The following is a 23,181-nucleotide window of genomic DNA, read 5'->3' as shown; positions in this document are numbered from 1 at the left end:
AGCTGCTACATCTGTATTGGAGATGACCAGAACTCACTGTTCTTCCCCAGGGAGTGGGAGGGAGGGCTACAGTGGGGATGTGTAAACTGTTGATAGATTCCAGTTGCCTGGGATGGGGATGAGACCTCCCTTCCCTCCTGAGGGAGGGTGGCCTTGGGGGTCAATAGTAACTGGAGGTCTGTACAGTTTCCCCTCTGCATAGCAAGAGGTAGAGCTGGCTAATGAAAGCAGCTCCCTGCCAGCCTTGGTCCCTTAAACACAGGAGACCCAGTGCTGACGAGGCCTGAGCAGCCTCTGAGAAAGGACCCTCTGTCTTCAGCTGAGTGGGAGCAGCAGAGCAAGGGAAGCATATTTCTATTTGCTTCCTCCCCAAGTTCAACTCCTCAGGCACTGGCTGTTGTGGTGGAGAAAGGCAGCAACTTCCACCTGGACTCCACAGTTGAGTCAGGCTAAAAGTTGGTGCATTTGGAGAGCCTTGAGCATGGGGATTCCCATCCCAAACCTCAGTCCTGCATGGAGCAGGCTCCATCCTGAAGAGCTGTCTGCAGTGCATGCTCCTCTGTCAGATGGTTATCTTTGCATGTCTGTCTCAGAGCTCTCCTCCACCAATTCAGGAGGACTCGTGTCCTCTACAGTTCCTGAAATGTTCTCCTGTGTATTTAAAGGTTGTACACCATAATCTTTCTTCACTCAAGCTCTGGGATGAAGGAGGAGGCTTTGTCTGCCCCACCCTGCGCTTCTGTGGGCTCCCTTGTCCCAGTTCCCCTGTGTTCTGGCAGCTGTCCAGAGGGAACAAGGAGGGAGCTGAATCTGTCTTGTGCAGATGGAAATACTGGTGGTAGAGCTGTGGGTGGTGGAGGGGGAAGGAGCAGGGTGAGAGGGTGCGCAGTGGGGTCATGGTGAAGACTAGGCTAGCACTTCTGGAGCTGGGGGGAGTGAGGGCACAGCTTTTCCCTGCCCTGTCTTGCAAGCCAGGACCCAGAGTCTGCAGAACGAAGACATCTGGACCCCATTAGTGAAATACCAGTCTTTCCGCAATGCTGGCTTGTTTTTTCTCTGCCCCTCAAGAAAGGAACTGAAACTTAAAATGTCTTAAAGGGCCCAGCATTATATGTTAGCAGGGATATGTGGCTGTTGATGCTCTGGAGGGGCCTGAAGGAGTGTGCTGAGGAATGGGAGGGGAAGGAAAGAGCAGGCCAGGCGGGGGTGGAAAGTTGGCTCCCTGCTCTGCCTTGCTGCCAAGAGCATGTGTGTGTGCTCCTGGACTCTCTGTTTTTCTTCCTGTCTCCTTTCAATGAGTCAAACACTGGCCCCATGGAGAGCGGCCCCACAGAAAGTTGGCCTCCCAGGTCCTGGAGACCATTCTGAAGTACCTGCACCTCCAGAACCCTGTGGGACTATGCTGCAGGCCAGTGGTGGGAGGGAGAGGTGGGGAGGAGCCTGGTCTAGCTGCTGGCAATATAGAGTGAGATTTCCTTGCTCAGGGAGGCCACAGTGTCCTCAGGGCTGGAGCAGCAGCACAGCACACTGTCTTAACTGCTCAGTGAGCACCATAGTGGACACAATACAAGAACTTGATTTGAATAGCCCTTCTGCCTGAGTCCCTTACGAAATGCACAGTGCTCACTTCTCTGCAGGCCTTTCCTTCCTGCTGCAAAAGAGGGTCTCTGAGCTGGGCTGGAGCTGCTGGTGATGGGACCTTATAGGCAAGATCCAGTGAACACTGTGCTCAGTGGTTCCTATTAGTAAAGCTTAGTGCGTGCTGGAGGGGACCCCTGTGCTCCCAGCTCTGCAAGGGTGACTGGTTCTTCTGGAGTGCCTGTGACTGTGTGCCACTGTGTGCCGGAGTGTTTGCACAGCTGGGTAGATGGATCTCTCTGCTGTTTCCTTTGGCAATTTGTGTGAATGTGCAATACAGATGGGACCTTCTGTCCTCACTCAGGTAAATCATGTACTAGAAATTTTGGGCTTTAAGAACATGTGACTACATTAGAAGACTATGGCCTTATTTGCTGTGTGAAAGTATTTGTGTTGCATGCAATGTCAGTGCATTTCAGTCCTGTGTGTGTACAGGAGAGGTGGACACAGAGTTTTAGGTACTTCTGTGCTTCATAGTCTTTATGCATTATGTTGATTCCTGCTGCATCAGTTGTGCTTGAGCTCCTTCTCCATCTTCATGCCTTTTTCTCTTGCTCAAAGTACAAAGGTACTCTCTCCTGTTCGGGGGGACACTTGACCTTATTGACAGTCACTAGATAACATCTTATTCTGTACCTGTCAATGTCTTGTAACCAACTCTAGTTTAAAAATAAATACATTAATCAGTACTGAGATTGTTCCCCCACTACACATGCACTCTTCCCTCCTGCTCCACCCCTCACCCCCCTGACAGTCTATGTCCTTGAGGCACAGCTCAGCTGGTAGAAATCCTTTTGTCTTTGCTCTGATGCCCACGAGTCATCAGAAACTTGCTGTGATGGGTCCAATTGCAGCCAGGTTTTTCTACCCAGCTTCATTAAAGACTGTAGGAGCAGGTCTGCTCTGAGGTTCTTCCTCTTCTGCTTTCACACTGCTCTCAGGCGCTCACTGGAGGCTATTCCTTCTCTTTAAATCTTCTGTGGAGCTCTTTCATTCATTCACTCATCTCTTTTCATAAGTACGCGCTTTCTCATGGATAATATCTCAGTCTTAATCAGTCCTCATATATTCTTTCACTCACTATTTCTCTTCTTTCTCTTCCAGACAAACATCAAAGCAAACACAACTTCCAGAGTATCCAAACCTCCACCTTTCAATCCTTTGTGGGATTTTCTTTATTAATGACCAGCATTCTTTGATATGAAATCCTCTTTCTCCAGTCACCTTTCTCTGCTTGATCCTGCCTTCTCAGGTGGCAGAGTACAGTGTGGTTGTAACTCTGCCAGGCCCATGTGTCTATCTCTTCATTTTATGGCAAAGTTTAGCATGTGCAACACAAGCCATCCTGAACACAGCCATACCTGGGACAAGTGCATGAAGCTGAAAGAAATAATGGCTAAGAAGGAGATAAAAGAAATGGAGGAGGAATAAGAGGGTTGTGAGTAGGCTGGTGAACAAGCAGGTAAAAGTGTGAGTATCAAGCATGGCTCCAAAGGGTTATATCCTCCCAGGCTGAGGGACGAATGAATTTTGCATGCAGCTATCCCCACAGCCCACCCTCTCCAAGCATGTCCCTCTGCCATGCAGGTGTTGCCGTCCCTGTGCAGCACTGGCAGTGTGTGGTGTATCCCAGCACAGCCTAACCAATGTGCAGACTACTGTACAATCTCGTAGTCCTGAACAGGTAGTCTGAACACTGGGCAGACGGAGTGGAGCCTCTGTGATCTGCTCTCCGGCTATCAGCAGCTCCTTAGTCCTTTCCCCTCCCTGCTTTTGGGATGGGGTTTTAAGGGCAGAGATGAGGTAAAAGTAAGTCCAAGTCCTGACTGAAGAAAAATCCTCCTCTGGCAGCTGGGAAGAAGAAATGTTGCTGTCTGCATGTTTCCAATTTGGAGCAAACTTCCAAGCTCCTTCCTCTTCCAGTGCTGCTGTCAAGCTGGTACCTGGTTTCCACCTGGGGTATGCTGCACCTTTTTAGAAAGAAGGGGAGGAAAAAAAAATCAATTACTGCTGTTTGGGGAGGAAACGCTGTGAAGTTTTGGCTGTTGCCCAGGTGTGCAGAACTTCTTGCTTCATTCAACTCCTTTTCTTCCTCATGGAGCTGTGTGGGAGGACTCTCAGGCCCCATGCACCCTCATCTCCTGCCCAGTTCTGTCCTGTAGATCAACCCTTTGCCTGGGGTCCGGAGCAAAGCTCAAACAGGACCAGCCTTTGCTTCCAAGTCCTCAATAGGGTCCTTTGACCCACCTTGGCCAGTTGCCTTTGCAGATCACCTCTGGCTACTGCAGGAGCAATCCTCATCCCCTCTTTTTCTCCCCCCGCTATGCCTGGCATTGCTGAGCCTCCCTCCCTCCCTCTTCTGGTTTTTGCTCCCTCCCTTCTTGCTTCCCTTCTGTCCTTCTGCCTCAATTGACGTGGCAGTAGAAAGCTAACTAGACTCGAGGGAGGAGCTTGCTGGCTGCTGGGAAGGCTGACGGATGGGGTTGCGCAGGGGAAAGGAAGGTTCCCTACCCTGTGTGGAAACTTGAGGAATGCTATTGCTTTCTGTGGTGCTTGGCTCCCATGTAATGATTCCAGATGTTAGCCCTAGTCTGTGTGGTTTGCTCCCTCTCTCCCTGGTGCTGTAGGGATAAAGAGGGCTTTATGTACACTGCATGTCTTCTTTCCAGGATCCCCTTCTCTTGTGTGCCTGCTGGTGGACAGTTAAGTTTTGTGGTCAAAAATAGGAATACCCAGAACTCACACTTTGGCTCTAACTGGGGAAGGGTAACCAACCCTCTCCTTTTCTCAGAGGTATGCAACACTTTGCATGTGTTCCACTTTGCCTCATCAAAGCAAGTGAAATACTTGGACGATTCATCCCTGTCCTGGCACCAGGGACAAGTGTAGGAAGACATGCGTGCTTGTCCCTGGTGGGCATTGCTGTGTGCTTAGAGAGGTCACGATAGTGGAGTTTTGGGCATTGTAGCCTCTCTTAAGCTACTTGGTTTCTGCTGGTGCTTTCTCATACACCTCCTGATGGCTTCATAGGGTTGCATTTAGCGGCATGTTTAAATCTGCACATTATTTCAGCTGATTTGAAATTCTTTACTTTTGGACAGGTAAGTTGATTACCACTGCTGTGCTTACTAAGCCAACAGTAATAGTTGTAATTAATCATGTGAGTCCAGGCCTAGTGTCTACAGAGCTTTTGAACTAAATCAGCTTAAAATCTTAGGATGTGTTGTTTAACTTAAAACAATGCAGCTTTCTGATGTAAACAAGCCATTACAGATGCTTTGCAGCTTGGAGCAGTGATCAGTGTCCAGTAAATTATTCTCTGAGGGTAAAAAGTGATACAGCTGGGCTGTGTTTTGGCAAGATGGTCTCGAGATGCATGTCTGTTGTGGGGTGAGTAGGGCTTCCTGGAAGAATCACAGCTCAAAAATTCAGCTCTTCTAACATGCATTTTCTTTGCAAAGACAAGAAGCAGAAAACAGTTGGTAATGTTGTTTGAGGGGGTGGGATGGTGGTTCAACTTCAAATGCTCAGCTAACTTGACTTCAAATACTCCAGGCTCTTTCAGAGACTTCTTCCTAAGAATCTTGTAGTGTATATGTATTCATGCAGCGTGTTTATTACCAATTTTGATGTTAATGTTTTTCTATTTGAAGAGAGGTCTATTACAGGAGTTCCCAAAATGCTGTGCATGTCTGACAAATTATTTGATTGAAACTCCAGTCATCTCTGGGGCAGGTTTGTTTACCCGTAGTGCTTTACTTCTTGTAAGAGGTAAAGTAGATTAAGAGGTTCAAGTAAGATTAAGTTCTCCTAATTTCACACGGCCACCAATTAAAACAATGGCAATGCTCTTTCTCCCATATCCACAGACCCTTGTCTCTGTGCAAAAGGTGTTTGTCATAACAGCTACAGGGAAACCTTTAATTAGTTTATTTGTGCGCCAAATGCAAACTGAGACCTGATAATTCTGCCAATTACATTCTTGTACTGCGAGTGCCAATTTCCAACCTTAGGGGAGCCCACACATGCATCTGTCAGCTTCATTTCACATGTATCCAAGACTAGGAAAATTTAACTTGCTATTGAGGCAGCCCAGTTGAATAGGGGAAATGCTTTGAGTCAGGCTGGCTTGTTGCCTGCTGAATTTTGTGAACTTCTTGTAGGTTATTACCTACAGGATAGCAACAGATAATTCAGATGATAGTGCAAACCACTGTTGACTCTGGCCAAATCCAACCTCTAGAATTTAGCTGCAATAAAGAGGTGTGTAGCCATGATAAGGACGTTGCAACATTAGGCTGCAACTGCAGCATCCCTTTTTACCTGCAGCTATTGTGCTTCACACCCCATAATTTGAATGGCTAACAGATCCTGGTCTCCTTCCTGGCCATGTATATTTCTTTCTTTGGTAGATGCAAAGTACAGAGCCATATGGCTGTATCTGCACTATGTTGGGGGTGGGAGAATAATCCTCTGGCACTTATCCTGCCTGTGCAAGTAGCTTGCAGTCATCTCTTTCTGCAGTTCTCCATGCAAGCAGTGTGATTCCCATTGGGAGCAACAGCCCTGATTAGGGGTAGCTAGCCCCATGCCTGCAACATTCCCTAGCCAACATTAAGCATCTGTGTTCTGTTTTGTATGGCTAGTCTGAGTGCTTCTGCCACTTCACTACCTCTCCTTGGCCTCATGGCTCTAAAGATTAATTTGCAGCCAATGCGCACATTTTACATAACATAGTCTGCTGCTGAGAGAGTTTTGCCTCTTTTTCTTTTTCCCTCTTATAGATGAGGGGAGTTATCTTATGAGCAACATAGGCCTCTTGGGATCAGATTGAGGGCTTTGAATACAGTATTTCACAAACTACTTTCTCATTTTGATGTATGCTGGCTCTTCCTTCTCCTCCCCCTTCCTCCAAGTCTGGAAAGCTAGAGAGGGAAGGCCTTTTCCCCTCTTGGCCAGGATGCTATTCAGCCATAGCACATAGTGCCAGATTGCTAACATATGGACAGAGGGCTCAGCCAAAGTTTTGAGAGGCTCAGCCCTTGGCAGCTCGTTCCACGCTTTCCTGTCTCTGCATTCAGGAAATGAAGTCAGAGTGTTGATATAAAACAGGCTGCGTTGAAAACTGAGAAGCTGGAAAGACTGAAGTGGGGGACTGAGAGGGGGGAGGTGTAGGGAGATGGGGACCAGCAGGGGCTCCTTGCAGCATGCGTTCCCTGCACCATGCCTAGGTTGGGGGTTTGTTGCCTTACACCAGTGTCTTCCATTTGATTGCTTTTGCTACCTCAGAGTCAGGGAACTGAGATTTTATGCTGGTGGACAGATATATGTGTCTTTCCTCCGGTGTATGGAAAGACCAGCATGCAGAGACAGTAATGTCTTGATCATGCAGCAGTCTTTATGCAAGAGCTTGGAAGGGGGAAAGTCGAAACTCTGGCAAAGAGCATGTACTTTCATAGCTAGGTTACGGGATTCCCTTACATTTTTACTTTTTTCCTGAAGAATGACTCCATTGCTAAATTTCTATGGAGTGATGTGGTTCTAATGCAGGAGAACTATTTTTCTCAGACAGCTTTAACATCGATTATTTTTTGACTCACCCAGAGACTCTGTGGGATGGATGCAGGGAGTTCTAGTTTAAGTGAGACTGCAGTGGGGATGGTCTGTCTTGCATAGAGACTTAGCAGTTGGTGTACTTCACTTCTAGGTCACTAGTGCAACCTAATCTGGCAGAGTAATAACTAAAAGTAATAGAAAGCTAGAAGTTATGTTTGGCTTCCAGAACCTGAAGTGGTCTGTGTGGCTCTGAGACCAGTACCTAGTTGACACATGTCCCAGCATAAAAATGCTTGCCCACCTCTAATCTAGGCTGATCAACAATATTAAAAATTCCAGGGGAACTTGCTTGGAAGAGCTCTCATGCTTTCATAGCATGGCATCTTTGGTGGGAAAGAATGGAGGCTTTGGCAGCTACCAAGCGCTCTCTTCTGTTTTCTAGATGCTGGCTTCTGGGATATTTTTGTTGCATAAATTTTGTAATGGACTGGTATAGTTTGATCTTTGGGGCATGTCTAAACTCTGTAGTGTCTGGTATCCTTAGAAAAGTCAAGCCAATTTAACTGAAACTTAAAAGGACATTAGGAGGGGCTTGTCATCCTCTGGGTGTTTGAGCTCAGCAGCTTTGTCATCCTTAACTGCTGCCCTGCCCTGCCCCTCTTTTCTAGCTAGATCTCCAGGATCTCTGCCCACTGACCATCTTTGTTTTCCATTCTTGTTTCCCCTGAGAGCCATCACGTTTTGTTGTTTCCAGCCAAGAAAGGTCTACAAACACACAAGATGCTCACAAGGGGACAGTCACACATGCACGCCTGCACACAAAAGTATGCTCTGTTTCTATTCATTTTTGGATATAGCCACATTCTGCCTTTTGGAGACCAGTGTGATGGCTCCCTCTCTTGTTATGTTGGAGTATAATACCCAGCTGGAATAGGATGTTCCAAATGGGGACCTTAAGCCAAACTCATTTCTGTTAATTTGCTGTGGATCCAGATTTAAGATTAAGCAGGGAGAATAATTTCTGATGTAGTTTCTGAATGCAAATGTAAAAATTATGATCAAGTTTGTTTGTTTGTTTGTTTTTTTAAAGGATGATTCCTAGGGTCAAAACTGAGTTTGGTTTTTGGGTGCCTTGTTCTGTGTTTAGCTGGAGATGTCACATAGCAACCAGACTGGAGGGTTGTGGTTGCAGTTATTCTGAAAAATGGGTCCCTTAAAACTCTGAGTCTAGTCACTGGGATTTCAGACTCTTACTTTTAACATTCACCAAGCAGTAAAGTGCCCATATTGTTTGAACTTCTAATCATTCAGAGCATGAGATTTTTCATTAATGAGCATAGTTATTTAATTTTTTTCCACATGGGAGGCCTTCAGGTAACCTTACAGTAATCTGTATTATTGTAGCCAGATCTGCTCTTTGATCTTCTGATGCATATTTATTATTGCTTGATACTTTTAAAGGGTTCACAGTACCCAATGGAGTGTAGGACAGTGAATAAAGTGAAAGTCAGCCTTTCCAAAGAGGTGAATTAAAGTTGATGTAGTCCATAACTGTCAAACCAGCTTCTCTATCATGTGCCTGGCTTTTCTTGAACCTGGGTGTAGGCTTGTGGTGATTGAAAGTAAAACAGTGAGGTGGTGAGAGTGGAGCTGAAAGAGCTGCTGTGTTCTGTCTCTGACCAGCAGCAGTGTTTCCCCCCATTAATGCTGTCCTGAGAGCCTTTCCCAGGCAGACCTGCTCTGGGTGTCAAGTGGCTGCAGAGAGTCTTAGTGCTGACTGACCCCTTGCTGGGAAGAGTGAAGACCTTGATGTTGATCACAACCTGGGGAACTGGGACAGTGCTGTGCTGCTGCCTGCCCCTGGAGGAGTTAATGGGGCAGGGTTCTTGGGCCACATGACAAAAGCAGTCAGGAAGGACAAACTCTTCTTTCTACAGGTCCAGTTTTCTCACAGGCTTAAGGGACCAGAGGACCTGGGTTGAGAATGCCTCCCTGGTGGTGTGGGTGCTGTATAGCTGACTGAAAACTCCATGCTAGCAGGGTAGAGGCTTCATTGGACCAGCGAGCGACTTATTACTGATCTCCTTTTCAGGAGAAAGAGAAGAAGTATATGTTACCAGTGGATAACCTGAAACTGCGAGATGTTGAGAAGGGGTTCATGTCCAGCAAACACATCTTTGCTCTCTTCAACACTGAACAGAGGTATGCTCACATCTCAACACACCAAGCTTATGAAGCTAGGGACAGGTTTCATGTACCACTAGGTAGGAGGGAGTAGAGATGAGTGTGTTGGGATAGCTGTCTAGGAAAGATGTGTGTATCCTTTGGGGACAGCCATTTTTGGAGGAGTGAGATACTTTTTAAAGGAAATCTGACTTCATTCCTTGCGATCTTACAGGTGTGTACTTTTTTTTTCATTAGCGCATGGTCTGCAGTGTGACGTTAGCTTTCAGCTATTCGGTATGGTTACCTGGGTCTGGCTGTGAGTGGAGTATATATTTATAATCAATGTTCTTAGTGAGTGACTAGGGAAAGCCATAGGAGATAGGGGACCCAGGCTGGCTGGAGAAGTCCAGCAGTGAACAGGATTGAAAAGAGAATCTCTTTCAGGCCCTGTTGAAACACACAACTGATTTGGAGGCAAACTTGCTCAAAAAAAAAGTTTAATTTCCTTTCCCTTCTGCAGGGATATTATGAGGATACTAGCAAGGGACTAAGTCTCTCCGCCTTAAAATTTCCTAGTCATTGACATCTTTGTGAAATATGGGCAAATCTCTGATTTGTGGTAGAGGAGAATAAAATGTTTGTCTTCCTCAGAAATGTTTACAAGGACTACCGGCAGCTGGAGCTGGCCTGTGAGACCCAGGAGGAGGTGGATAGCTGGAAGGCTTCCTTCCTTCGTGCAGGAGTCTACCCAGAGCGTGTTGGGGTAAGTTACAGCCATAATAATGGGATGGGAAGGAACATAGCGTGTATCTTAAAAAGGGAGAGCTGCATCCTTTTATGTTAAAAGTAAGTCCATGAAGATTTTGACTCTTCCCTGACCTGAGAATATTTTGGAACAAAAGCTTAATTTTTTTGTGTGTCCTGGTTCTTCTTGTAAGGAAGCTTGGGGCAAAGTAACTGGCACTTCAAAGGGGAGATAAAGTAGGCAAAGTCTGCCTTGATAAACCCTTTTAGCTCTCTTGTGAGCGTTAAATTCCCAATATAAGGAGGACACTTAACTACCTCACTATTAAGTGGTATGTGTCTGCTGAGCAAAGTCACCATTCTTTTTCAGTAACACTTACTGTACAGCCTTGTTAGGAGCCTCCTGGCTTATTAGTAGTTTTCCTGTTCTTTCCCCCACCCAGTGAGGAAGGGATGTTTGAATTTTTCTCTTGCTTGGTAGATACCTTAATATGTTACTTAAGCAAGACCTCTTATCTCTTCCTTTAGCCTTGTCCCACAACACTTGCTGTCAGCATTATGCTCTGCTCTAAAAGTATGTTCTAGAGAATTGTGGTGTATGGTCCTGTTCAAAGCCTTCCTGTTCCTCTCTGAGAGGAAGTTGTTATAAATAGTTTTCCCATTAGAAAAGCGATAATTGCTTATCTGTTTTTATTTGTTGCTTTTAATAAACTTATTGCATTAATCATTCCTGTTACACTTGAAGATTGTTTTCTGCCTTAAAGCAATTTCTGACAAACTGATGTGATACTAAAAAAAAAGATTAGGGACTGGACCGTAACAGTGACATGATGTCAAATTGACTTTGGACCAGACTGGGCCTCTTAAACACATACTCATGAAGGACATGTGCCACCTATTGGTGTGCAAATTGAGTGGTTTGAGGTAGGAACACTGACTGCTGGGTTGGCAGTCTCAAAACCCTATGTAAAGAATAACAAGTGGCCACTGTAGGTAAGTAAATAGCCCTTTGTTGTTAACAATGTGACTTCCTTTACAGAAGGTCCTATTTTGATTTTCAGTTTGCTAAACAATTCACTTGTTCCTCTTCCAGGGTAATCTAGGTATTTATGTATTTTAGTAGGATTGGTCTTTTGCTTGTTCAGTGCTATTACACAATATTCTCCAAATTCTGAGACCAACTAAAAGTCGTCTTTTTTTTTTTGTCCCTTTTTGTTTTAATTTTTTCCACATGTGCTCAAACTGGCCTGCCAGGACAAGGACAAAGTAAGTCTGATCCTCTCTGCCTGTGTTGCGCCCTGGGGCTCTCACTGGATAGTTCTCTCCTGTTTTTTCCTTTTGTCATGGTTTCCTGAGAGGCATTTGCTTCTTCTCCCTCTTTGTACCTTCTGTTGGATTGCTGCTGTTTGTTTCTGTTCTTGGTTTGAGTTTGCCTTTTTTCTTTTTATTTCTCCCTTTTTGTATGACTTCTGAATCTCTGTGCAAACTTATTTTTGAGTTTTTTGACCCTAATTTTTTAAGTTGCCCTGTTTGACATCCATTTCCTTTACTTTGTTTCTCACTGAGACCTTGCATTCCTTTATTATGTAAGATCTTCCCAGTAAAAGATCGAATGGACAAAAGAGCTTGCCCTTTCTCATATATTTTGTTCCCCAAAGCAAAAGATAAGACATTTTCTACACTGCTGCAAATCTTTCAGATTGGGATGGTTTGAAAGAAAAGCTTTTCTTTATAAAATCAGTCTGCTTTTGTTGTTTTTTGTTTTGTTGTTTTGTTTGTTTTTTTTTTTTAAATAAGTATTGAGAAAGACAGCAGTCTTTCCTGCTTTACTGCTTTGAAATTGATCCTAAATAGATCAGCCTTGGTGATTTCCTGCTGTCAAACAGCACAGGCTGTGAGGTCCAACCTGGAAAGCTAAACAATGCATTTCAGGCAGACAGGAAGAGATTCATCTGCTTGGTGTGAAAGAAAAGATAATTACGGCTTATGGTGCAGGATTTGCACTTAGAGAACAGGAAGGTTTTCTAGATTAGTCAGACTGCAAATAGATCGAGTAAGGTGAGCGGTTATTTCACCTCTATCTGTTCTCATTTGTATAATGAGGATGCAGATGCAGTATGTGGGAGAGGCTGTAAGGCTTAATTCATGGTCAGCGATTCTCAGGTGTAAACTGAATCAGGGCATGAAAATCCAGCTCAGATGAAGAACCTTTCATGGACCTAAAAACATTAGAAGTAAAAATTACAGCTTTCAGTATTCACTAGAGCTATAACCTGTGAATGCTGATCAGGAGTCTCCATTACCTTTCACCTTTGTAATTACTTTCTACTAAGAGAGCAGCTTTATTGTTAAAGCTCCTCAGATCTGAGCTAGAGAAGTCTGTACAAGCTGAGCTGTGCATTGATAATCATAGCTCAAAATGTAAGTTTTAAATAAGTTTTATTTATTGCGTGCGCCTCCTGCATGTTCCCTTATTTTCTTCTCTTAGCTCTCTCAAGAAAAACTAATTCTGTTACATTTGAAGAACCAGTCTGTGTCTCCCTTTTCTCTGCAGGCCAGTGAAGCGGAAGAGAATGGATCAGACAGTTTCATGCACTCCATGGACCCTCAGCTGGAGAGACAAGTGGAAACGATCAGGAACTTGGTGGATTCCTACATGGCAATTGTCAACAAAACCATCAGAGACCTCATGCCGAAGACAATCATGCACCTCATGATAAACAATGTACTTATCACACTGTGGGCAATGGAGGTGGGGAGACAGAGGAGGGGGAAAAATAGGGAGAGAAAGAATGAAGAAAAACTGAAGGCAGCTTGGAAGTAGGAAGAGGTGGGGACAGAATGGAGTGTTTTGGGAAGGGCGGGGGAAATTAATTCCTTTATGCTCATTTACAGACCAAGGACTTTATCCATTCGGAGTTGCTGGCAAACCTGTACTCCTGTGGTGACCAAAATACACTGATGGAGGAATCGGCGGAGCAGGCCCAGCGACGTGATGAAATGCTGCGCATGTACCATGCCCTGAAAGAGGCCCTCAACATCATTGGGGACATCAACACCAGCACTATCAGCACTCCTATGCCCCCACCGGTGGACGACTCTTGGCTGCAGGTGCAGAGCGTACCGTCTGGACGCAGGTACCAGAGGCTCAGGGGGAGAGCCCCGCTGCCTGATGCCTCTTTAGTGGCTAGCTGGGGCCTCCTACTGAGACAGGGAGTCCTCCTCTTCCCCTCTTCTCCCTGTGGATGAAGAGTTCTGGGTAGTTGTGTTGGGAGGCTCCTAGGCCTTGAAAGCTATGCAGGGCAGCTACATCTTCACAGAGGATGTGGAGGCTGCTTAAACCCTTGGGTTAAATGGGGCCTGAAGTGGCTTTGAAGGCAACCTGAAGTCTGGCGTGACTTTTGAAAGCCAAAGGGTGGTATGTCATGAAACTGAAGAAGAAATTCTGAAGGCAGCATGATGGTGACCTGATGGTGACGCAGAGGGATCGCAGGCCTGTTGTTGCAGTTGAATTTCTCTGTTTGCTTGCCAGGTCTCCTACGTCCAGCCCCACACCACAGCGGAGAGCTCCCGCCGTTCCACCTGCCAGACCTGGGTCTCGAGGCCCAGCTCCTGGGCCACCTCCTGCTGGTGGGTCCACGCTGGGTGGTGCCCCCCCCGTGCCCTCCAGGCCAGGTGCCTCTCCTGATCCCTTTGGGCCCCCACCTCAGGTTCCTTCTCGGCCTAATCGTGCTCCTCCTGGTGTTCCCAGGTAAGTCCTGAAATGCTACTCCACACAGGTGGGATATGCCCAGTTTTTGGATAGTAGCCCTGGCAGTACTTAGGCTGCCTGGGCCATAGAAGGAGAATGGAGTGCATGGTGTGGGTACAGTCTTGGAGTATTTGAATTAGGTCCATAAGCAGGAGCATCGTTGTCCACTCATATCTCATTGTACAGATGAGGTAATGCCAAGGCAGCTCTCAGGAACAGAGGGGCAGCATCTGCTCTGCACAGATCTCTGTGCAAAGGTTGGGGGAAGAGGACATTGTGCCCAAGGGCTTTATTAAAGCAATCATACCAATGCGTCTGCTCACAATTAGGAGGTGGTCACCAGAAAAATCACAGGACTGGAGTACAGTACACCTTTCAAGGCAGTTCTCCCCTGCATAGGCCTCCCCAAAGTTGCCCCTTTTCTCCTGGTTCAGAGTTCTGCAAGGTGAGTTGGAGAGACCTTCATTAAGCTGTTCAGATGCTTTTTGGCTAGGTGATATTGCAATATCACTGACAGGGAAATAGATTTTTTTAAGGCATTTTTGTTCTTCTGTAATCAACTTGAACGCTTTTCCAGTCTAAAGGGTTCAAATCACACAGCTTTGCTCTCCCATTAGGAAACTTAATTCCTTTCCTGTTGAGTCACTTCAAATACACTTCAACATAGTAATAAGGGATTATCCCCTGTGCAGGTAAGCACGTGTTCCTGAACAGGACTTAGGAGGCAGTGTGGAACTGGGAATGCTTTTAGGTTGGGTACTTGGTCTCCCTGTGAGGAAGAGAAGGTAATTGCAGAGTAATGAATGCACATATCCAGAAATTCCCCAATCACATGCCAGAGGGAACACTTCCCTTGTAGAAAATACCTCCTTTCCAGCGGGTGCCGGTGGCACATGTCATCTGAAGCTTTGCCATTTTCTGTGAACGCACCCAGCCAGCCAAGGGGCAGTGATGGTGTATGGCAAGGTCAGTTCAGTCCTCTTCCTGTCATAGTGCCCCAGCTCATACTTGGCACTGCCTGTTTGGAGGGGAAGTGTCCTCTGCCAGGCTGTATCCAGCCCAGAGATGGATGAGTCCAAAGGAATTACAGACCAGTTTCTGACTCTGGTGTGTGCAAATGGTTTTACTTTCTTGGTGCCTCTGCCCCAGTCCTCCCTATGCACCTTGATGCAGCTCCCACAGTAACTTGTCTTCTTGTGCTCAGTGTTGCCCCAGGGACTGCAGCCCTGCTGGTGGCACCTATGGATGTCAGCATGCTTTGCTGTGTATTTTGACTCTTGCTTCTTGTGACCCTGTTTTTCCATATACTGTTACTTTTATGTTTTGTTTTTAGTATACTTCTTTCTGTCTACATCTTCTTTCATTCAGTTTCATTTCTTCACTCATGAAAAATATTCTATATACCTGATCATCGTAATAGGATTCCCCAAACGGGCTGAAATGAACTGGCCTTTTTTGAAGAAATCTGTCATAGCCTATCTTAATGGCTTTTCTGCTTTTTGCATGAGGTAGAAGGGTTTAGGGGAAGGTAGGGCAGCACTGGAGTAGAGGAAGAACGTTTCTTACTTAACCAAGCAATCCCTTGCTTTAGGAGAGGTGGTAGGTTGGATTGCATGCTACAGACTACCCTGATCTGGAGTTGAGAATGTAATTCCAGAAGCTGAAGTGATGTTCATTCTCTGATCCCCCTCTCTGATTCTTCCAGTTGTTCATAGACTCCTCCGGATCCTGATACCGGCTTGTCATTTGAGTCCTCTGACGAATGGAGAATTTCCAATGACAAGGGACTCTTTCTCTTCCTCTCCTGTATATAGAATAAGAATGTTCCTTCTGCTAGCACTTGGACTCGGTCCTTCTGCCATGGGTGAATGAATGCCATCTCCATTGTTGCTCTTTTTAATACCCATCTTTTTCCCTTTCTAACCAGGCTACGCTATTGTGTGTGCATGTGTGTGAGGAACAAAGCTCTTGTATATGGTATGAGTGGGCTTTGCTGTAGGAGTTGGTGGTATGTAGTGAACTGGAAGTGCATGGTGGTGGCTGGATGTATTACGCATGTGTAGGCACATTGATGCCAGTGTAGAAGCCTGGCAGTTTTTGTGCCTCCAGTTTGTGTGTGCATCTGATCTTATGGATTATGAACTTAGACAAGTGTTGCTCCACTTATTTCTTATAAACATAACTGTATAGACACATGCTTTCGTGTATAAACACCACATGGTCCATTTTCTTGTGCAGGAAGGTTTTCCTGCATATAATTAAGTACACTTAAAACAAGACTTACCATCCTGCCTCTGTACTTAGCATTTATTCAGTCTGCTATGGAAGTCTGTATTGCCAAATACATACCTTTGGGAGCTGAAAGTTACAAACAATGTAAGGTCTTATCTGTGTGTGGCGAAGGACTGTATTCGGACTATCTGCCTATTGGAGCTATGCAGGAGGATTTGCTTTGGGAAAGAAAACTATGAATATATTTCTTCAGGTATTTAGTAGCTTCAGTTTAAAATGGTTTGCTAGAAACAGTAGGGGAAAGAGCTTAGGCAAGCTCAAAGGAGGAATAAAGTTTAGGTGAGAATGACTTAACCATTGGAAAAATCTGTTGAAGGCATTATAGGGTTCTCGGTTCTCTGGTACGTCTAAGGAAAAAGATGCAAGTGATCAGCATCACTGTAAGCATAACTTCATACAGCTTTATGACTTGAATTATTCAGGAGGTCAGAGTAGCTGATCTCATGATTTGTGACCTTCAAAACAGAATTCTTCACCTGCTTCTTGCCTTTTTGAGTTGTGCTCAGGACTGCATGTTATCTCCCTCTTTCCTGAGCTCTTTGTTTCAACTCTAGGATTTAATATGGTCAGGGGATAGGAATCCTCAGTGAGAGACAAGTCAAGTTACCTGTGCCCAGCTGGTAGGTCTGAGACCCCTAGGTGTACTGCTGTTTCAGCAGGTAAGAACGTCCTCCTGAATGTGTGAGTAGACTGGCTGGACAGGTGAGTGAGAAATGGCCAGTAGGTGTGTGAACAGATAGATGGCTTTTGACACAGCCCGGTGCACAACAGGGTTCTGGATGTATGCAAAGATGAGGCTGTGATTGTGTGTGAAGTCCTGCATGGCTGAGTGGAGCCCTACCCAGCAGTGCACACGTGCCATGTTCTGGAGGATGACGTGCAAATGTGTGTCTATGCAAGCGCGTGTGTCTCTGTTCCACCTTCCTGACAGTCTGTGCGGCCTCTGCTTGAACTGTCTGAACTGCCATGTTGATTTCATGTTGTCTTTCAGAATCACTATCAGTGACCCCTGAGGACTGGCAGCCACGGTACGTTTTGCACTCTCCCTGCAATGCATGAGTCATTGTGTCCCCATCCTCCATTTGCTCTGCAGCTCACCTCTGCTGCCTAGTTCTTGTATTAGTAACAGAGTCCCTTGTCCAATGAATCACCTCTGCCAGGATCTCATAAAGGGAGGAGTCTTGAACAGAAAACTGGCTGATCAGAGACAGAGCAGTGCTTGAGCTGCAGGAGCTGGGAAAGCCTCAGTACCTGACTGAAGGTTACTAGAGGACCATTTCTCTACTTGCAGACAGAGGATGTGGGATGGGGGAATGAGGTCTGGCAACAAGGTCTAAACCGTGAGTGTCTTTCATTTGGCTTATATCCACACTGACTGGGAGATCAGCTGAATGAGATCTGTTTTGATTTGGTTTGTCAGCTCTGGTAGGATCGAGATATAGACTTGGGGAGCTGTTAGTTCAGACTCCTCTTCTTATATTCTAATGTCTGGCTGCAGAAGTGCTCCCCATCTCACTGTGTCCCTAGTGCTCATGGAAGGCAGGGGGAGCTTGGGCCATTAATGTCAGGACTTCCATGTTTGAGAGCAGGGTAACTCTGACATTGAATGTGCCCTGTTATCCTTGTGTCCCATCATCACCCTCGGAAGTGAACTCCCTCTGCTTGTTTGCCACTTGACCCTTTACCTTCTAGGATCCTCTTCTGCTTCCATTCAGACTGTCTTCCCTCCTCTGCCCCTGTGAGAGGAAGGGTTTAGGGATCCATATCCCCCCAAACACTCTGCCCTGAGCTCCTGCCTGTTTCCCTTTCCTATCTCTCCCTGCATTTTGCAGCATTGTACTTGTTCAGTGAAGTAGCAGGGTATTGGGGCAGACTCATATGTACTGTGCTGGCCCAACAACTCTACATTGTCCTGTTAATGCTAAGGGGTGGGGGTGTAAAGAGGGAGATCTTGCAAGTTCTCCTGAGTCTCTTTCCTGGGAACCTCCAGCCCTTATTGGCAAAGGGGTAGATAGGGCAGAACAAGGCAGGTGCGGGTGTGTTGGGTCCTTTCTCTCTGTGGATTTGTTTCTTGAAGTGAAAGGTCTGAGAGGAGTGGAGCAGCAGCTTCTGTAGATTTTCTTGCTGCTGGCTGTGGCAGAGTGAGCTACAGAAGTGTGTATTCAAGTCCTATCTTAAGAATAGCATGAGTTCAAGCCCCTGTTCCAGGGCAGGGGAGTTCACAGATAGGCCCTATCTTGTAGCAGATGGTGTCTGTTACTGCTGCATGTAACTGCAGTTAGAGCTGAGAGGTGCCACATCGCATTAAACCAATGCAGTGATTGTTCATGATTGACGTCTTTTGAGGGTGTCATCCGTCAGCCCTCCTCACTGGTGACATACTGCAGAGGTGTTGGAGCAATCAGCAGTTTCCTCCAATACTCTGCCTACTGCAGACATCCCTGGCAGTCCTAGAAACATGCATCTTGGCATACGACTTCAGGAAGGAGGCTTGCTGTTGTGTGTACCTCATTCTGGGACTCGCTGTTATGGGGCGTTCTGTTCTTAAACTGGCATAAAGAGCACCAAGGAAATAAAAAACTAAAAATCAAAACAGCACCAAAATAACCCCACCTAAAACCTTTTGCAGAACAAGGAAATAATTGTAATGTTTTACCATCTCTGTTAGGTCCTTATAAACAGAACTCTCTATTAGTCTGTTTCTAGGCATGACCAGGTCAGTGTTCTGTCTGGGTATATCTTGAAAGACTGACTTCAAGGGACATAACAGTGTAACAGGGCTCCTGCCAGGACTTAGGTCTTCCTGTGTACTGGAGACTGCCACAGGCTGCCCTGTGAGCAAAACTTTGTTCCTTGTTATTCTGACAGAGGAAAGTGACTTTTCAATGATGTAAAACGGCTTGGCTAGCAATGTAGTGAGACAGACTGAAGCAGCATTTCAGGGGTAAGTGTTGCTTAAGAGACCTCTGTGTCCCTTTTTGTGCTGGGAAACAGTTTTAAGCCTTCTGCAGCCTTATCAGGCAGATCCTGCAAGTGTCTCCAGAAAACCCTGGGCAGAGACAAAAGCTGTAACTTTAAAAAGTGACAGCTCCTCCACCTAAGATGCTCTGAGTGCTGAGAGAAGTGTCTGCAAAAATCAATCATAGTACATCACAAAAAAAGCAGCCCGTCTACCTGAAAATTACTTGTACTTCAGCCCTGTGTATTCTGGTAGGGTCAAGTGGCTTCTCTTGCCAGAACACATTACATAGTCCAGTGACTTCAAGCATCCTTTCATGTAAATACGCACAGGCTTTTAGGACAACCTGTCCAAACTCCTGAAATGCAAAAAACCCTTCAAGCTTCTAAATAAATTTTAAAAAGCCTTCATGTGGCAATGCAACAGCATCTCACTAAAGGTTGAGCTGAAGTTTTGTAAGGCTTTTAATTCAAGTGCTGTTTCTGTTCCAGTGACAGTGGTAGCCATTGAATGGGTGGTATGGCTGCACTTACACCATGAGCACCCTTTAGAGGTAATGTACAGATCTCACGTGTCATGAAGCTCAGGGTCACAGATGCCCCAGCTGTAACATCTCATTGCAAGTTTTGCTTCTGGGAGATGGTATTGTTTCAGCAGCCTTCCAAGGTGGTTGTAATTTCCAAGTTAGCTCAGTCCAATCATTATTTACTGTACAGGAGCAGTAATTTGATTGGCATTCTGACAATGGGGTCTTGCAGTCCCCATTGACATATTCAGTCAAGGAAATAACTTTGGAAATGCTTCAGTGTCTGAATCTTTTTATATATAATTTTCCAAGGCAAGGAACAAGTAATTGTAATTGTTTTGAGATCTGGGGCTTAATAGATACGGAGCAATGAATTCTGCTGAGGTGTAATAAACAGGACTGTAGAGTTGCTCTGGTTCACTTGCTAAGATGAGAGAGCTTACTCCCATAAATAGCTCCTCTGGTACCAGCACAATTATAGACTTGCAGTCAGTGCAAAATGAAGACTTCCCTACCTGCAGAAGGCTCTGCTGGTGCAAATATCCTCCTCTGCCCTTCTTCCCTTCTTCCTTTCCCTTCCCTCAGCCTGTGTGTTAGGGGAGGGCCTTAACTTCCAGCTGTCACTTGATTCTCTGTAATCTAAATCAAAGCTTGTCAGTGCGGGATTGTTCAGGCATTGATTCTGTAATACCTGCTTCTGTATGATCGGTGAAAATACCTCCTCTCTACCTGGTCTACATCCTGTTGGGTTTGGTCTTTGCATTTCAGGCAGTTTGGACTGTAAAACTACTCTGGCTTGGTACTGAACAATTTAATTATAACGATAAGCCATCATGATGCTGTTTAGGTTACAGACACTGCAGGGAGCATGCTTTAGAGGCAAAACATACATTGGACTCACTGATTTACAGAACAGTTTATATTTGTACACTTCTTAAAGCCTGTAGTCTGAGTCTGAAGTGGTCTTTCAAGTAATGAGTTAAGAGAGGTGACAGGGGCGTTGCCTTGTATTTTCTGGGGTTTTGTTTTTCCCCAGCCCTTTACAGGAAGGGGATCCTAGAACACTTAATCCATGCAGAGAGTAAACGCTTCAGTTACTGCCCACGTACCTAGCTAAAGTACCAGCAAAAGAGCTGAAACGGAATGGAGTAGTAATGGCCAAAGTTCCATTTATTGAAGGAAGTAGAAGCTGTATTTGCTGAGCACGAGAACTAGAGAACTGAACGCAACAAGCTTGCCCCTAACATCAAAGATCAGTATCATGTACTGGAATAGGGAATCTCAGGCTTGCAGTAGCCTTGAGGGCAGGGGAAGAAGGTGCTCCTCCAAACCAGCCAAGAACCTCTGACAGCAGCGTGTCTCAGAGGACCCCATCCATGCTGTGTGACTGTCATGTGCTTGATACAGGAGCTCACTGTTGTCCATGCTTCTCAACTCTCATTCCAGAGCCAGTGCACTCACTGGCAATAAATCTCTGCACTTCCAAATTTCAGAGGGGCCGCAAAACTGGCTGTCCAGCAGATTGCTTTACTGGTGATCCGTGCTGTGCAGAAAGGCCAGTGTGAGGCCTAATATAAACCTGGAGGTCTACTTTGTGGAGTTGCACTCTAGTAGTTTGTGCCTCAAGTTTTATTCTCTTGGTGGCTCAGGCGAGGTGGAGAAGCATGTGTGATTGTGACTGCGATTGCTGTGCTAACCACAGTGTGTGTTTTCTTGTTTTTGTTTTCTGCTTTTTCACAGCAGAAGGGGCCCCGCCTCACCTACTCGACCTACCATAATCCGACCGGCTGAACCGTCCCTCTTAGATTTATAACTCGAGGCTGTAGACAGCTGGCGACGAATGCCGGGCTGGCGGCTTCCCCATTCCACCCTCCCTTCCACAGCCACAGTCACTCCCCTCATCCATCCCACATCTCTGCCTCCCACCACCCCTTCCTGGCGTGTTGTAAAACACTAGCCTAGTGACTGAGCTCTTCGTCTTCACTCATGCGTCCTGTATTGCTTTGTGAGCGTAGAGTAGCCTTCATTCAGTGGCATGGATCCCTGAAGTACACAGGCTCCTTGGAGAGATCAGCTGCAGGGACATCCTTAAGTCCAAGTAGTGGCTGTCCGTCCAGTTATTTCATCTGCCTGGTCTAGCCTGGATAAGTGTCCTGCCTGCATCAGTTAGCTGTAGCACCTAGGACTGACCTGTAGCTATTTTCTTTTCTCGTAGTTAAGACAACAGTGTGACTTAGAAGAAATACTGTCAAAACATGTGACACTGTTAGGAACAGATTAGATGTCCTGTGTATTAGTTTGATGTCTAAGGTGCAAAAATTTGTTGGGACAGTGCAATCAACCTTATATCGAAGTGAGGCAGGGAGATCAAGAAAGGGGGAAACTCAATGGATCGGCATAGTCCTGCTAGAGTGAAGTCTAAGATAGCATGCACACCTCAGCATGCAGGGAGCACATGGACCTGCTCACACCCACCTCCCCAAAAGGGCCGGGGAAATCCTGCTGGTGATGCACTGGCTCCTGCCAGCAGTCGTCTTGCATCACCATTTTCCTGAATGAGGCTGACTTTCCCGAATCCAGCAGGGAGAGGGGAACAGATACGCTTCTTCCCCCTTGCAAATGGACAACCAAATGTTTTCAGGGAGTTTGCTGTGTAATGTTTTGTTGAAAATATTTCTGCTTTGAATAAGCACATCTTTCAGTGTTTTTTGGGTACTGTGGTGACTTCTTCCGTAGCCTTTTCTTCTTGCATGTGGATGGTACGTGTTTGGGGAAACTTGTATCCGTTGTTGATTGCAACTCATCTTCTTAAGGTTTGGTTTTACTTTTCATGCTACATGTATTAAAAAAAAAAAAACACAAAAAACAACAACCCTGAAAACCACTTCAGAATTAAAAATATACCAACCCTGTGCATCTTGGATGTCATGTCTCTACTAGAGCTAAATGAGCCACCTGTGTTGCAGGCTTTCAACCAGGCCTGATTCAGATTTCAGTTACTTTATTTCAGTGCTATAGCTCTTAATTTCTGTTGTGGATCCTCTGTTATTTTGATGCCAGTTCCTTTCTGTATTTAACTATTGTTTTACTACTTCTCCTCCCTTTTCCTTCCCTTCCCCTTTTCCTTTTTCCTTTGTTTTTCTTGTCTCTGAACTCCAGCCGGCCGGGTAAGGCCAGTCCCTCCCGCCCGGAGAGCCCAAAACCACCATTTGACATGTAGGCCTGCTCCCTCTGAGACTCTTTGCCTGCCTCTTAGCTGTTGTGTCCTGGAGTGGTCTGACTCGAATCTCACACATGGCTTGTTTTGTTTGTATTTTGTGATACACACATATCAGATGTGACTGTAGTGAAACTGGTTTTGGTTTTTTTTCCTCTCCCAGCTGCTTAAAGGAGTTAAACAAGTAATTGTAGTAATGAGAAACATATCTTTACTGTTATAAATATCTATAAATATATATATAAGATGAAAGATCTATATATGTCCAGGTGTTTAAAGCCATTTGTGCTTCCATGTGGATTTTAGGAAATACTTAAGTAGGGAAAGAATAT

General features: G+C 45.6%; 1 protein-coding gene across 15 annotated transcripts in view; it reads left to right on the top strand.

Moving 5' to 3' along the window:
* Positions 1-22,943, top strand: part of DNM1 (dynamin 1) — a 70,511-nt gene extending 47,568 nt beyond the window's left edge. For 4 of the 15 annotated variants that reach the window (XM_075112305.1, XM_075112308.1, XM_075112303.1 and 1 more), the window contains 7 exons: positions 9,287-9,396; positions 10,012-10,123; positions 11,359-11,370; positions 12,659-12,829; positions 13,000-13,241; positions 13,637-13,855; positions 21,373-22,546. In XM_075112305.1, coding sequence (XP_074968406.1) covers positions 9,287-9,396; positions 10,012-10,123; positions 11,359-11,370; positions 12,659-12,829; positions 13,000-13,241; positions 13,637-13,855; positions 21,373-21,445 — 939 coding nt within the window. In that variant the 3' untranslated portion in view covers positions 21,446-22,546. Of the gene's footprint in view, positions 1-9,286; positions 9,397-10,011; positions 10,124-11,358; positions 11,371-12,658; positions 12,830-12,999; positions 13,242-13,636; positions 13,856-17,138; positions 17,176-21,372; positions 22,547-22,791 lie in introns of those variants that run through there. The other 11 variants (XM_075112313.1, XM_075112311.1, XM_075112309.1 and 8 more) reach the window with 8 other exon arrangements.
* The last annotated feature ends 238 nt before the right edge of the window (positions 22,944-23,181 follow it).

The sequence above is a fragment of the Phalacrocorax aristotelis genome, chromosome 17, assembly GCF_949628215.1.
Source record: "Phalacrocorax aristotelis chromosome 17, bGulAri2.1, whole genome shotgun sequence".
Taxonomy (NCBI): domain Eukaryota; kingdom Metazoa; phylum Chordata; class Aves; order Suliformes; family Phalacrocoracidae; genus Phalacrocorax; species Phalacrocorax aristotelis.
The sequence above is the reverse complement of the archived record's forward strand: the minus strand, read 5'-3'. Positions and strand labels throughout refer to the sequence as shown.